General features: G+C 46.0%; 1 protein-coding gene across 1 annotated transcript; it reads right to left on the bottom strand.

The window, feature by feature from the left end:
* Positions 1-575: 575 nt before the first annotated feature.
* On the bottom strand, positions 576-11875 carry Zc3hav1l (ZC3HAV1 like). Its single transcript, XM_034518745.2, has 4 exons — positions 11326-11875; positions 10384-10519; positions 7756-8017; positions 576-5937 (listed from the first exon to the last, which is right to left on the bottom strand). The coding sequence occupies exons 1-4, from the start codon at positions 11700-11702 to the stop codon at positions 5819-5821; spliced, it is 894 nt and encodes a 297-aa protein (XP_034374636.1). The 5' UTR covers positions 11703-11875; the 3' UTR covers positions 576-5818.
* Between the last annotated feature and the right edge of the window lie 403 nt (positions 11876-12278).

The raw sequence follows: 12278 nt of genomic DNA, 5'->3' as shown, positions 1-12278 counted from the left end.
TTCAAGGTCATGGCCTACAACTACAGCCCAACTCTCAAAGTTTCCTACATCCCCCAATAGCCCACTGTGCTTTAAATCCATCAATATGTGGACACACTCATGAGGCTGGTCCTTGGGATCCAATCTGCTTCCAAATGCCACCCTCTGAACACTGCAGAGATGGCTCCGTGGTTAGGAGCACTAGCTGCTCTTGTGAGAACACATGGTGGGTCCCAGCAAGCAACTTAAACTCCAGCTCCAGGGGATCTAATGCCCTCTTCTGGCCTCTGTGGTCTCCTGCGTGCATGTGGTGTGCATAAACTCATGCAAATACTCATGCACATGCAATAAAAATAAATACATTTAAAAATGAAAACGGAGCTGGGAGTGATGGCCACACTTGTGATCCAGCCCCCGAGAGTGTGAGGCAGGAGGATCAGGAATTCCAGGCTAGCTTGGGCTACAGAATGAGGCCCTGAATAAAAAGTCAAACAAATAAATAGTGAATCAATTTACAGAAGCTCTGTTACTTAAAGTAAAATTTATATTTTGTTCATAAGCCAATAAAATTAAGAAGAAAATCACTATATATACCATAAGATATAAACAAGTTTTATTTATGAATGTATCAACGTATAGCAAATAGAAAACAAGAATATATGCCACAGTCAGGTAGAGCTCATTTATCATAAATTTAACATAATAAAAACACTGAATGCAATCAGTCATGCAAGATGATTAAGATATTATTCCATTAAGAGGTTGAGTCATTTTATCAATTTTTCAGCTTCCAACAAATAAGAATCATATTTCTCTTATTCTAATAAAGAACAGTAATTTAAAGCTGACAGCTAACTCTATATTTAATGAAGAAATACCAAAAATATTTGTATTTGTATTTAACATAGAACGACAGAGCTCCGCAACAAATCGCTTTGCAGCGATGGTTTCATGTTCAGACAGGCCGGCCATCTACGGCTACTGCAGCTAACAGCTCACCCAAGCGTACGGACCGTACAAGCTAGCAATATTTCAGAGAGATCACCATGATGAGTAGCGACACAAACACAAGATAATCAGGAAGGAATTAGCATAATAAATTTATTAAAAAAACATGGTGAGGAAAATCAGGACACACTGATGTCGGACAGACAGAATCCTCGATGGGCAGCCCACTTCATGAACAGAAGTTGACTCTAGACTTCAATGATTCAACTGTTTGCATCATGTAGCGCCCTCATTAGGAAAAAAAAGGGGGGGAGGGGTAAGCATTCTTTTTTTAAAGTAAAGAACCTCAACTGAGTGTGGTGGTGAACAACTTTAGACCGAGCAGATGCTTCCGGCCAGCCTGGTCTACATGAGTCCCAGGCCTGCCAGGGCTACAATGAGAGCCTGATTTTCTTTTGTTTTAAATAAAAACAAAACGTAAATCAGAGCCAGAAGTGGTGGCACACACCTTTGATCTCAGCACTCAAGAGGCAGAGACAGGTAGATCTCTGTGAGTTCAAGGCCAGCCTGGTCTACAGAGTGAGTCCATGACAGCCAGGGCTCTGTTACACAAAGAAACCCTGTCTCGAAACCAAACCAAACCAAACCTATAAAACCAAAACCAACCAAACAAAACAATGAAAACCAGCATATACTGAATCAACTAATTCAGTATCTGACAAGAAATATTCTAAGTGTCAGTATTACCATGAGGAATAAATAATGTTTTTGCTTAAAACCAAAGCTTTGGAATGTGATGTATACGAACCACCTCTCTGGGGTAAGAGTTATTGAGAGTCTTGACAATTGTAATTTTGCCAGGCTTTGAGGCACACAGAGGGAATTATGTTTACAGAATTATGATTCTGTTTACAGAAGAGGCAGCGTCATTTAAAGACAGAGTCCAGGGCTAGCCTGGGGATGTGACATCATTTAAAGACAGAGTCCAGGGCTAGCCTGGGGATGTGACATCATTTAAAGACAGAGTCCAGGGCTAGCCTGGGGATGTGACATCATTTAAAGACAGAGTCCAGGGCTAGCCTGGGGATGTGACATTATTTAAAGACAGAGTCCAGGGCTAGCCTGGGGATATGACATCACTTAAAGACAGACTCCAGGGCTAGTCTGGGGATGTGACATCATTTAAAGACAGAGTCCAGGGTTAGTCTGGGGATGTGACATCATTTAAAGACAGAATCCAGGACTAGTCTGAGGATGTGGCTCAGCTGGCACTGCTTGCTTATCATGGTTAGTCCTGTCTTCAGACCCGAGCACTGCTTAAGTGGGGCATAGGAGCAAATGCCAGGAATGTCAACACTCAGGAGGTGGAGGCAGGAGGACCCAAAACATAGACTACTTACTGAGTTCAAGACCAGCCTAGAATACCCTGCCTCAAAAACAAACATAACCAACCAAACAAACAAGAGTAATAAGATGAAATACATTCCAAAAAATCTAAGTTGGTTGAAATCTTGCCATCAGTTTTGTTGTTTTTTTAAGACATGGTTTCTAGTACCTGGGCCAGCCTCTAACTCACTGTGTTATGAAGGTTGGCCTTCAACTCTGGATTCTTCTGCCTCCAGCTCCTGTCCCGAGTGCTGGAATTATAGGCCATGTTCCACAACACCAGACCCTAACCTTTTATTTCTAAAACTCAACCAAAAACAGTTAATACTTAATCACCAAAGTAGTACCTCACAAAAGTTTGTATTTCTGACTTCTTCTGGAAAACTGAAGAATATGGAGATCTGGGTCCACATCCCCAGATGGAAACCAGAAGGGAGTTCCCCTCACTGTCAGGGCAGCTTGCCACAGCCCTTCTTCCTCACCCCCACTCACCTGTCACTTCTGCCCCTGTGGATCCTAATGTATGACTCTTGCCTTGCATGGTGGAGGCCAATGAGAATTTCAGCAGGAGAGACAGAACTGCAATATCCTTAGGTTTGCTTCCAAAAGTTCAGGCAGCTGGAACGGAGGCAGGGAGAAGAGGGAAGAGCCAGGTGTGTCCCACACCTGTGACCCCAGCACTCCGGCAGGACTACTAAAGCCACCTCCTCTATAGATCTCAAAACAAGCAAGGTCCCATGAGATGGTGCTGTGTGTTAGGGCACTTGTCACCATGCCTAACAACCTGAATTCCTTCAAATGTAAGGTGAGAACTGACAACAGGCAGGCAACCTCTGACCTCCACATATACATCACGGAACCACACACATCACTGTACTCGGAAGCCTAAACACATATACTAAATAAGAAAAACGTGCTTTGAGCAGGGAACCAAAAGCCACTTTAGAGGCAGATGTGGTAGCATTCATCTACACTCCCAGCCACTTGAGAGACAGAGGCAAAGGGTAAGGAGTTCAAGGCCAACCCGAGCTACACCGTGAATTTGAGACTAGCCTGGGCTGCATGAGAACATGTCAACAAATAAATGAAATCTACAAAGGCCAACTATATCAATAATTTAAATGTGGCTACCATTATTGTAGTGGGTGCAAGAGCCTACCCAGCACCTCAAACTGAACAAACAAAACCAAAAACCCCAACAGTTAACCTGGGTATCATTGAGTAATATGCCTATGAAATACATAGGCGAGGTGTGCACAAAGGCAGTGAGAGGTGGGGGGTGTGCACCAAGGCAGTGAAGTGTGTGTGTGTGTGCGCGTGCACACACGAGAGGCAGTGAGAGGTGGGATGTGTGGGAAGTGAGTGTGCACCAAGGCAGTGTCTGAATGTGGAGAGAGGCAAACAAAACTGACCATTAAGAGGTTTCTGAGGGGAAAAGTACTTCCAACACATGATGACAGGTTTGACATGGGATGAGAAAAAGACAGTAGGGACAATCAATAATGTGTTGTCTTGAGGCAAATGACTGGATAAGTGTCTCAGAATGAGGTGGGTGTTGGGCTGGGGGAGACTGATAGTTTGAGAGGAGCCTCAAAACTTGCCACTTTTCCACACAGACCCCTCTAGCTCTAACACGAACTCTCTGAGGAACTGTCATCGGGCGATGTTAAGGGCAAAGAAAGGGGGCGTGATCATGGAGCCCAGTTCACTCATTACACAGGTTTGGGCCTCAGGACCTCTCCATCCTGGGAGTCAGTTCACTGTGTGCTGTGGAACTAATTTGAAAAGTAAACCCAAGAACATACCGATCCATTAAACCCAAGAACATACCGATCCATTTCGGAGACAGGAAGAAGTGAAAACACTTCAAGACATGGCACAGAGCTGTGCCTTATCCGGCCCACACACTGGGAGAAAGTGCCCAAGGTCAGCCATCACCCACTTGTATAAGCTGTCTGCAAGGTAGCTCCCCAGAGAGTCAGGCTATGTAACACCCCAGTTCTTCCTTTCTAAGAAGATTTGTGAATCAAATCTCCCTCTTCCCTCAGCACATCTCTTCACTTTTTCTGCCCGACATGAGGTGAGCAGCCAGCCTCGGTCCGATAACAATGACAGAAGCTGACTTGAGTGCTGAGGATACAGCTCAGAGGTGGAGCACTTGTCTAGCACACATGAGCCGCAGGCCCATTCCCAGAACCATATATACAGAAAGAGAATTCAGTAGACTAAATCCCCAAAGAACCGAAACTTAAACTGAGTTCTTATGGACTTGAAGAAAATGTTGCAATAATGATTACAGACACTCCCAGGTAACATCATGTATACAAGCATGGCGGTGAGACGCACGAGAAGACAATCCTGTCAAAGCTGCCACGTCTACGGATGGAAAGGGCATGCACTGAGCTACCTCATCCCGTTAAGAACGTAAGACGGCTCACAGCAAAATACATACAGGAAAATGACAGAGTGTAAATAATAATAATCAAATGCAATTTCTTTGGAGGCTGGAGGAGTGGGAAGGGGAGGAGTGGGAAGGGGAGGAGTGGGAAAGGGAGGAGGGAGAAACCATGAAATGGGCAAGGTATATTTAGACTTCTGATGGCCTGTCCCCATCCACACCAGGGAGATACAACTGGAAGGAGTGACCTATACATCCTTCAAGATAGAGCAGCTGAGCTCTGATAGGCTCAATAGAAGATGAGAGAGGGGCGAGGTAGAAACCTCTGGGCAGAGCCCAAAGATTATTAGCTGGGATGCTGACTGAGGATGAACCCAGAAACTTGAATATTATGAACACAATATTGACGACAGCACAGACGGCTCGAACCACAAAATGCAACACAGGAAATTCACAAAATCAAGCAAAACACACAGAAAGCGGGGACAGAGGTTATCTACACAGATGGTTAAAGAAATGTGTATCAGAAGACAGTATTATTTAGTACCTACAAACCAAGCAAAGGTACAAATTGGCTTTTAAATTCAATACTGCACAGATACAAAATGAGATATTCAAACATTGTTAGGAGTATGAAATATTCCAGAATAAGGGAGGTGATTAAACTATACTAATAATTCTGTGCAAAAAGGGACTATGTATAAACACAGGTAACAAATAATACACGGCACGCACAAACTGCAATGTCTATAATGTAAGCTATGTAAATGGAGTCTAGAAAACACCAGCTGGACCCAGAAGGCAGCAGAAACCTGCTCTGTCCAGAGGCACGAAGGTATTCAGAGAGAGGCTAGAGCTTCAGGATTCGCCCTGGACTACACGCTCAGAATTTTACCCTCTCTTTGCCAGCTCCAGGTCCAACTTCAGCCGAAAGTGTATTTTCCATCCTGGGTTCTGGCAATCAGTTGTGAGGTAGGTATTAGAGTTGCCAATGATACTAACTGAGGGAAAGAAAGACCAGCTAAAACCTCCAGCTCAACAGAAGTCTTGCTTCTGATCCTCCAAGATGAACAAGCTGCTTCTCGATTCCTCTGACGGTCTTAAGGTTTAATGGGGCTTCCTGGGCGATTGAGCACGGGCAGGGAGAAAAGGCCTGGCTTCCACAGCCCCGGAGAGAGCTCCTTGTTTCCCAAGGCCTTGTGATGGCTCAGTAGAAGCTGGGTTGTCTGAAAGGAAGAGAGATGAGCTTTTTGTTTTAATTCTATGTTGTTGGAAGCAGCATGGGAGGGAATGGGGTGGATTGGATTTTTTAAAAAAAAGTAAATTAATTAAAATAAGCAGTCGGAAAGAGTAAGCGGCAACATGAGGAGATATTTCTGATATTAAATTTAGTGAACAAAGACAGTAAGCTAAAGCCAGTTTTACCCCAGCCAGATCAGCACTTCCTCAGAAACTGGGCTTGCAGAGTCACCACAAAGTGGATCTCCCCTCAACTTTGTGGTGGTTTGAATAAGAATGGCACCCCTAGGCTGGTAGGCAGAATGCTGATTCACCTGGGAGTGAAGTCTTTGATGGGACAGAAGGATTAGGCTGCCGCCAGAATAGAGGAAATGTGTCACTGGGCGTGGGCTTTGAAGTTTCAAAAGCCCAAGCCAGGCCCAGTGTCTCTGTCTCTCTTCTCTCTCTCTCTCTCTCTCTCTCTCTCTCTCTCTCTCTCTCTCTCTCTCTCTCTCCCTCTCCCTCTCCCTCTCTCCCTCTCTCCCTCCCTCCCTCCCTCTCTCTTCTCTCTTCTCTCTCTCCCTCTCTCTTCTCTCTCCTCTTCTTCCTCTTCCTCTTCTTCTTCCTCTCTCTCTCTCTCTCTCTCTCTCTCTCTCTCTCTCTCTCTCTCTCTGACTATGGATCAGGATATAGCTGTCAACTACTTCTCCAGCACCACGCCTGCTGTGCCTGTCTGAATGCTCCCTGCCATGATGCCTGCCTGCCTCTGAAATCCTAAGCCAGCCCCATTTCTTTTATAAGAGTTGCCTTGATCATGGTGTCTCTTTACAGCATTACAACAGTGACTAAACCAAACTTTAAAAAATATATTTTATTATTATTATTTTTAAGATTTATTGATTTTATGTATGTGAGTATACTGTCACTGTGTTACTGTCATACCAGAAGAGGGCATCAGATCCCTTTACAGATGGTTGTGAGATGTGGTTGCTGGGAATTGAACTCAGGACCTCTGGAAGAGCAGTCAGTGCTCTTAACCTCTGAGCCATCTCTCCAGCCCCTATTTTATTATTTTATAAATAATAAAATTTCTAAGCCATCATGTGGATGCTGGGAGTCAAACCGTGGTCCTCTGCAAGAGCAACAGTGCTCTAACCAATGAGACATCTCTCCAGCACTTCTTGAGACATGCAATTTTATTTCTAGTCAGTTACCTGTAATGTGGTCAAAATTACTTAAAAATGAAAATAGGTAAAAACTGTAGTTCAATTTCATAAAAACAAACCATATGTACATCACCTGCCATCTCCCTCTCGTGTTCCCAGCTGAACTATTAAGATTAGTCTACCAAATTCTTGACTCCCAATTTTCCCAGAAGCTACCATGCTCAAATACTTGGGCAAATCCTCTAACTTGGCAAGATTTTCTCTTCTTTGGTTAGAATCACATTTCCATATGTTAGCTGGGGCTAGAACACAGCTCGAAGCTCCGCTCTGTGATTAAAAGCATTGGCTGCTCTAATTGCCAGTACCTCATAGACCTCAAAAGGATCTGACCCCCTTTTCTGGCTTCCTCTGGCACCTCCACACACACACACACACACACACACACACACACACACACACACACACACACACACGTGCACCATAAACAAATAAAGTAATAACAAAACAAAATGTGACTGACAGTCTCAACCTTTCCAAGGAAAGGCTGTAATTAGCACGTGAAATGTTTCGTCTGCAGGCTGGCTTCCAATCACCGCTTCTCCTACTACACAGACCAGAGACTGTCAACACCTCCTCCCTGAAGGCTCTATCTATGCCTACCTTTCTCTTCAAGCATCTTGTGCAATTTCTTGTGTCTGTAGCTAGAGATGATCTGGAAATTCACGACGCTTGAGACACTAAGTTCCTGGTCCTCTAGCAACTTCAGGGTGGCAGCATGGATGAGCTGGTGGGAGCGCTTGCAGGGCTGAAATATGCATTCGCCCCGCACAAAGGATTTGCATACGTGAAACTTGTTGCACTTATCCTTGAGGTTGCAGTAGCCATAGAGGGCATCGCTACCTTTGTTGTACATCAAACAGACCTGCGGCGGAAGTGAAGCAAGGCTTGAGTGAGTTTTCACTATTACCTGTAAGCCAACAAACTATAGCTTAACTCATATGCATATGAGACGTTTGATGGCAGCTTTGGGGCAGGGTACATGTATGTGCACAAGCATGTGAAGGCCAGAGGTCAGCACTGGGGGGTCTTTGAAAATCACCCTCCACTTTATTTGTTTGAGACAGGTCTCTCATGGAACTTAGAACTCCCTGATTCAGACAGGCTGGTTGGTCAGTAGGCCCAGGGTTCTCCTGTCTTATGATTACAGGGTAACAATACTACCATGTCTGTACTTTAAAAAAAAAAAAAAAAAAAAAAAAAAGAAGTGTGGGGGTGTGGGGGGTGAGGATGAGACCTTGTTTCAAAAAAGTAAAGTGGAGGATGATTTAAAAAGACCCCCAGTGGGGGCTGGAGAGATGGCTAGGTGGTTAAGAGCCCTGACTGCTCTTCCAGAAGGCCTGAGTTCAATTCCCAGCAACCACATGGTGGCTCCCGACCATCTGTGCTGGGATCTGGTGCCCTCTTCTTGTGTGTCTGAAGAGAGCGACAGTATACTCATATACATAAAATAAATTTAAAAAAGAAAATATTAAAAAGATCCCCAGTTTTGACCTCTGGCCTTCACACATGTGCACATACACGCACCCCTCCCCCAAAGCTGCCATCAGACTTCTTGTATGCATATGAGTACAGGCACCCACAGATGCCCTAGAGCCAAAGTTACAGGTAAACTGCCTACATGATTGCTAGCAGAGGAGAGCCTGGGCTACACAGCAAGAATCTTGGAATCTTGGGTTTGATCCGCACTGGGCATGCTGACCCATACCTGAAATCACGTTAGGGAGACAGGGGGATCAGAAGTGCCTCCAAACCTGGTTTTTATGAGATGCCGGGGACTGAACTCAGGGTTTTGCCCACGCTAGGCAAGTACTCTAGGAGCTGAGCTACCCCCTCTGGTCCCTGTGTTTTTGTTTTGAGACAAGATCTGTTGCTACCCTTTTGCCTCAGCTGAGGGTTGGGATTACAGGAGTGAGCCACCAAGCATAGCTTGTTTTTGTTTTTTGAAAAACCTCCAAACTTGGCTGCTCTATCTATGAGAGTTTTCAGCATCCTTGCCTAATTTATCTTTGTTTTATCTTGGCTTGGGTTTGGCTTTTGGTTTGCTTCATTTTCAAGTGAAGATCTTGCTGTGTAGCCCGGGGTTAGTCCTTAACTCTCAATTCTTTGGCCTCTAGAGATTTTCAGGTTCCCACCATCACACTGGTCTACTTTTTCTCCTTTTTCCTTTTTGTTTTCTTTCTTTCTCTCTTTTTTTTTCCACAATAGCTAATCTAATCTGGTGAGATGATACATTGTAGTTTTTGTTTGTTTTTTAAGATAGGGTTTCAATGCCTGGAGTTATTTGCACTGGAGCTCACTATGTAGACCAGGCAGATCTCAAACTTAAAGAGATCTTGCCCCCTCTGCTGATGCAGATACAGGGATGAACTACCACACAGATGCCACACTGCTCCCTAAACCCGACCCCCTAAAAACCTCCCCAGCAAATACATCTAATTCTTAAAATCTATTAATAAACCTTACTTCCTATGAACTCTCCCTAAAATTGTTTTCTGTATTGAAGCCATGGATCTGATTTTATCAGGGCTCAGGTCCCTCAAAGATAAGGAAATGCCCCAGCCTGTAGAAGAGACATCCAGGATCAAAGTATCTGTTCCTCCTGCCTCTAACAGGAATGTCTACAACAGAATGATCATGCCAGATTAAAATTATATGGGGGTGCTGGAGAGATGGCTCAGAGGTTAAAAGCACTGGCTACTCTTCCAGATGGTCCTGAGTTCCATTCCCAGTAACAACATGGTGGCTCATCTATAATGAGATCTGGTGTCCTCTTCTGGTATGCAGGCATACATGCAGGGAGAATAGTGTATACATAATAAATCTTTTATCAATTATTTTATTGGTAGTCTCATAAATTTGAGATGATTATTTTATTAATAAATTCACATAAATAAAAACAAGTGTGCTAATTTTACCCATTCCAGCAATTAAAAATGGGTACTTTTTTAAGTATCTGAAACCAAATCATAGTACCTAAAAGCAATTAAAATTAACATCTAAAGTAGTGATGGGAAATGGCCCCCTATAACGTCCACATTTGGTGGGGAGGGGTGTAGATTAGAACAGAAAGCTAGTCAGCTAAATAGCAAGTTCGCTGCCATCCTGGGCTCTATATAAGATCCTATCCCAACAAAAGAAAACAAACATGGAGGAACAGGCGATCAGTGAGAGAAAGGCAGAAAGGCTTGCCACAGTTGATGGTAGGATGGCGGCTTCTCAAGGACTCACCTCTGGAAAAAGGCAGGGGTCGTTCTGCAAAAGCAGGATTCGAAGCTGTGCTTCATTGAGGCCAAAAAGTCCCTGGTTTTTCAGGACTTGGACGTTGATGGGTGTGTGGATATCATGGGACAAGGAGCAGGTAGACCTAGAAGAGTTCAGAGCAGTAAGAAGCCCAGGTCAAGAAGAGGGAAGAGGCTGGCAGGTCTAATTCTTTGCCTAGGCATTTCCAATTTACAAGTGAATTCCCCAAGTACTAATAATACAAATGGGGTTGAGGCAACTCACTTCCAGGGGTCATTTTCCTGTTTGATGAGTAGCGATAAAGTCAAGGGTAAGAACTCTACCCTCAGGCTTGGCAGAGGTTACTCATTGGTTTTTGTAGTAACTAAAACTTGCTCTTCAGACCAACAACAGCTGCTGATCTCTTTGTCCACCAACACCACAAAGAAAGCACCAGGAAGCTTCCCAGGTTGCTGCAAAGCACTGGGCTTGGGAGGGGTGCTTGGCCTATGTAGCCCCATCCTGCCACCAGTTTCCTGCGGTTGGACTACATACACCAGCTTTTTTAAGCGCTAATGAGCTGTGGTTACGGAAGGAGGGAGAGAAGAGAACAGAAGTTCGGCGGGCCATGAAGCCCCCAGATGTCCCTCAAGCAGCACTAGGCATAAGTGAACTCAAAAGTCGCGACACGGATTTAGCCAGGCTGCTGCTGTTGTGAAGCATCCTAGCATCCAGGGACAGCGACAGCACATCTGGGGACAGGGGGTAGCTATGAATAATAAACCTCAGTGGAGAGACCTTCCATGTTATTCCTCTCGGCGACGAGGAGCACAGGGACGGCCAGCAAGAAGGCCTTTGTCCCATCCCACCCAGGCTCGCCAGAGAGCATCCGGAGGGCGCGTCCCGCCCGCACCCACTGCCCCGCTGGAAACTGAGGACTCCGCCCCTCACCAGCAGTCGCGGTGGGGGCATTTGCCCAGCATGTGGCGGCGACACAAGTGCAGCTGGTCGCAGCCCTGGCACTCCCCGCGCTGGTAGCGGGCGCAGAGGCGCGCGGAGGACACGGCCATCACCCTGCAGGCCGTGGCGCCGCCGCCTGAGCCCGAGCCCGCGCCGGCGCCCGCCGCCACCTCGGCCTCAGCGTCCCACGGGCCGTCGCGCAGCTCCACCTCCTGCATCAGGAAGCGCTCCGGGCCCGCGCGCCGTAGCACGGCCCGCAGCTTCGCCTCCGACAGCTCCACGTGGCCGCGCAGGTCCTGCAGGAACATGCGGCCGCCGTGAGCACACAGCACCTTGGTGAGGAACGCGCATAAAGTGAGGTCCGCCATGACCCGCTAGCGCGTCCCCGCCAGCCCGGGGCCTCCAGGCTCCTCCCCGCTATAGGGGGCCGGGCCTCAGAAGGCAGGGCCTGCGCCCCTGCAACATTCCTGGCTCCTGGGTTCCTTGCAGATAACGGATAGTAGAGAGGGCTGCAAAGAATCCAAACTGCTAAGGTGGCTCGCCCTGCCTGGTGGCACGTGCCTGTGATGCTAGCACCTGGGAGGTGGAGGCAAGAAGAGGCAGAGATCAAGGCCAGCGTCTGGGCTACATGACGCACTTTATTGAATTGGAAGCTAGCCAGGGATACATGACACCCTGTCTCAAAAAACCTAGTAAGGAACTAGCTCAGGGGGTAAAAGCTCCTTCCTTCCTAAATGTTGGGGTCCATGAGTTGCCCCACAAACTTACACAAACACCGATTTCAGTCAAATAGGGATGGTTTATTGAACGCACACCATAACACTGATCAATCAGGACCATAGCTCAGATGGGATTGAGCCATGACATTGTTGATTTTTCTGTCAGCTTATAAAGGGGGGAAAAAAAACCCTCAAAAATCATAGTGAGTTCATACACAGATTCAG

Source organism: Arvicanthis niloticus, chromosome 15 (genome assembly GCF_011762505.2).
Source record: "Arvicanthis niloticus isolate mArvNil1 chromosome 15, mArvNil1.pat.X, whole genome shotgun sequence".
NCBI classification, from domain to species: domain Eukaryota; kingdom Metazoa; phylum Chordata; class Mammalia; order Rodentia; family Muridae; genus Arvicanthis; species Arvicanthis niloticus.
Note: the sequence above shows the minus strand (reverse complement) of the source record. Positions and strands in the feature narration are given on the sequence as shown.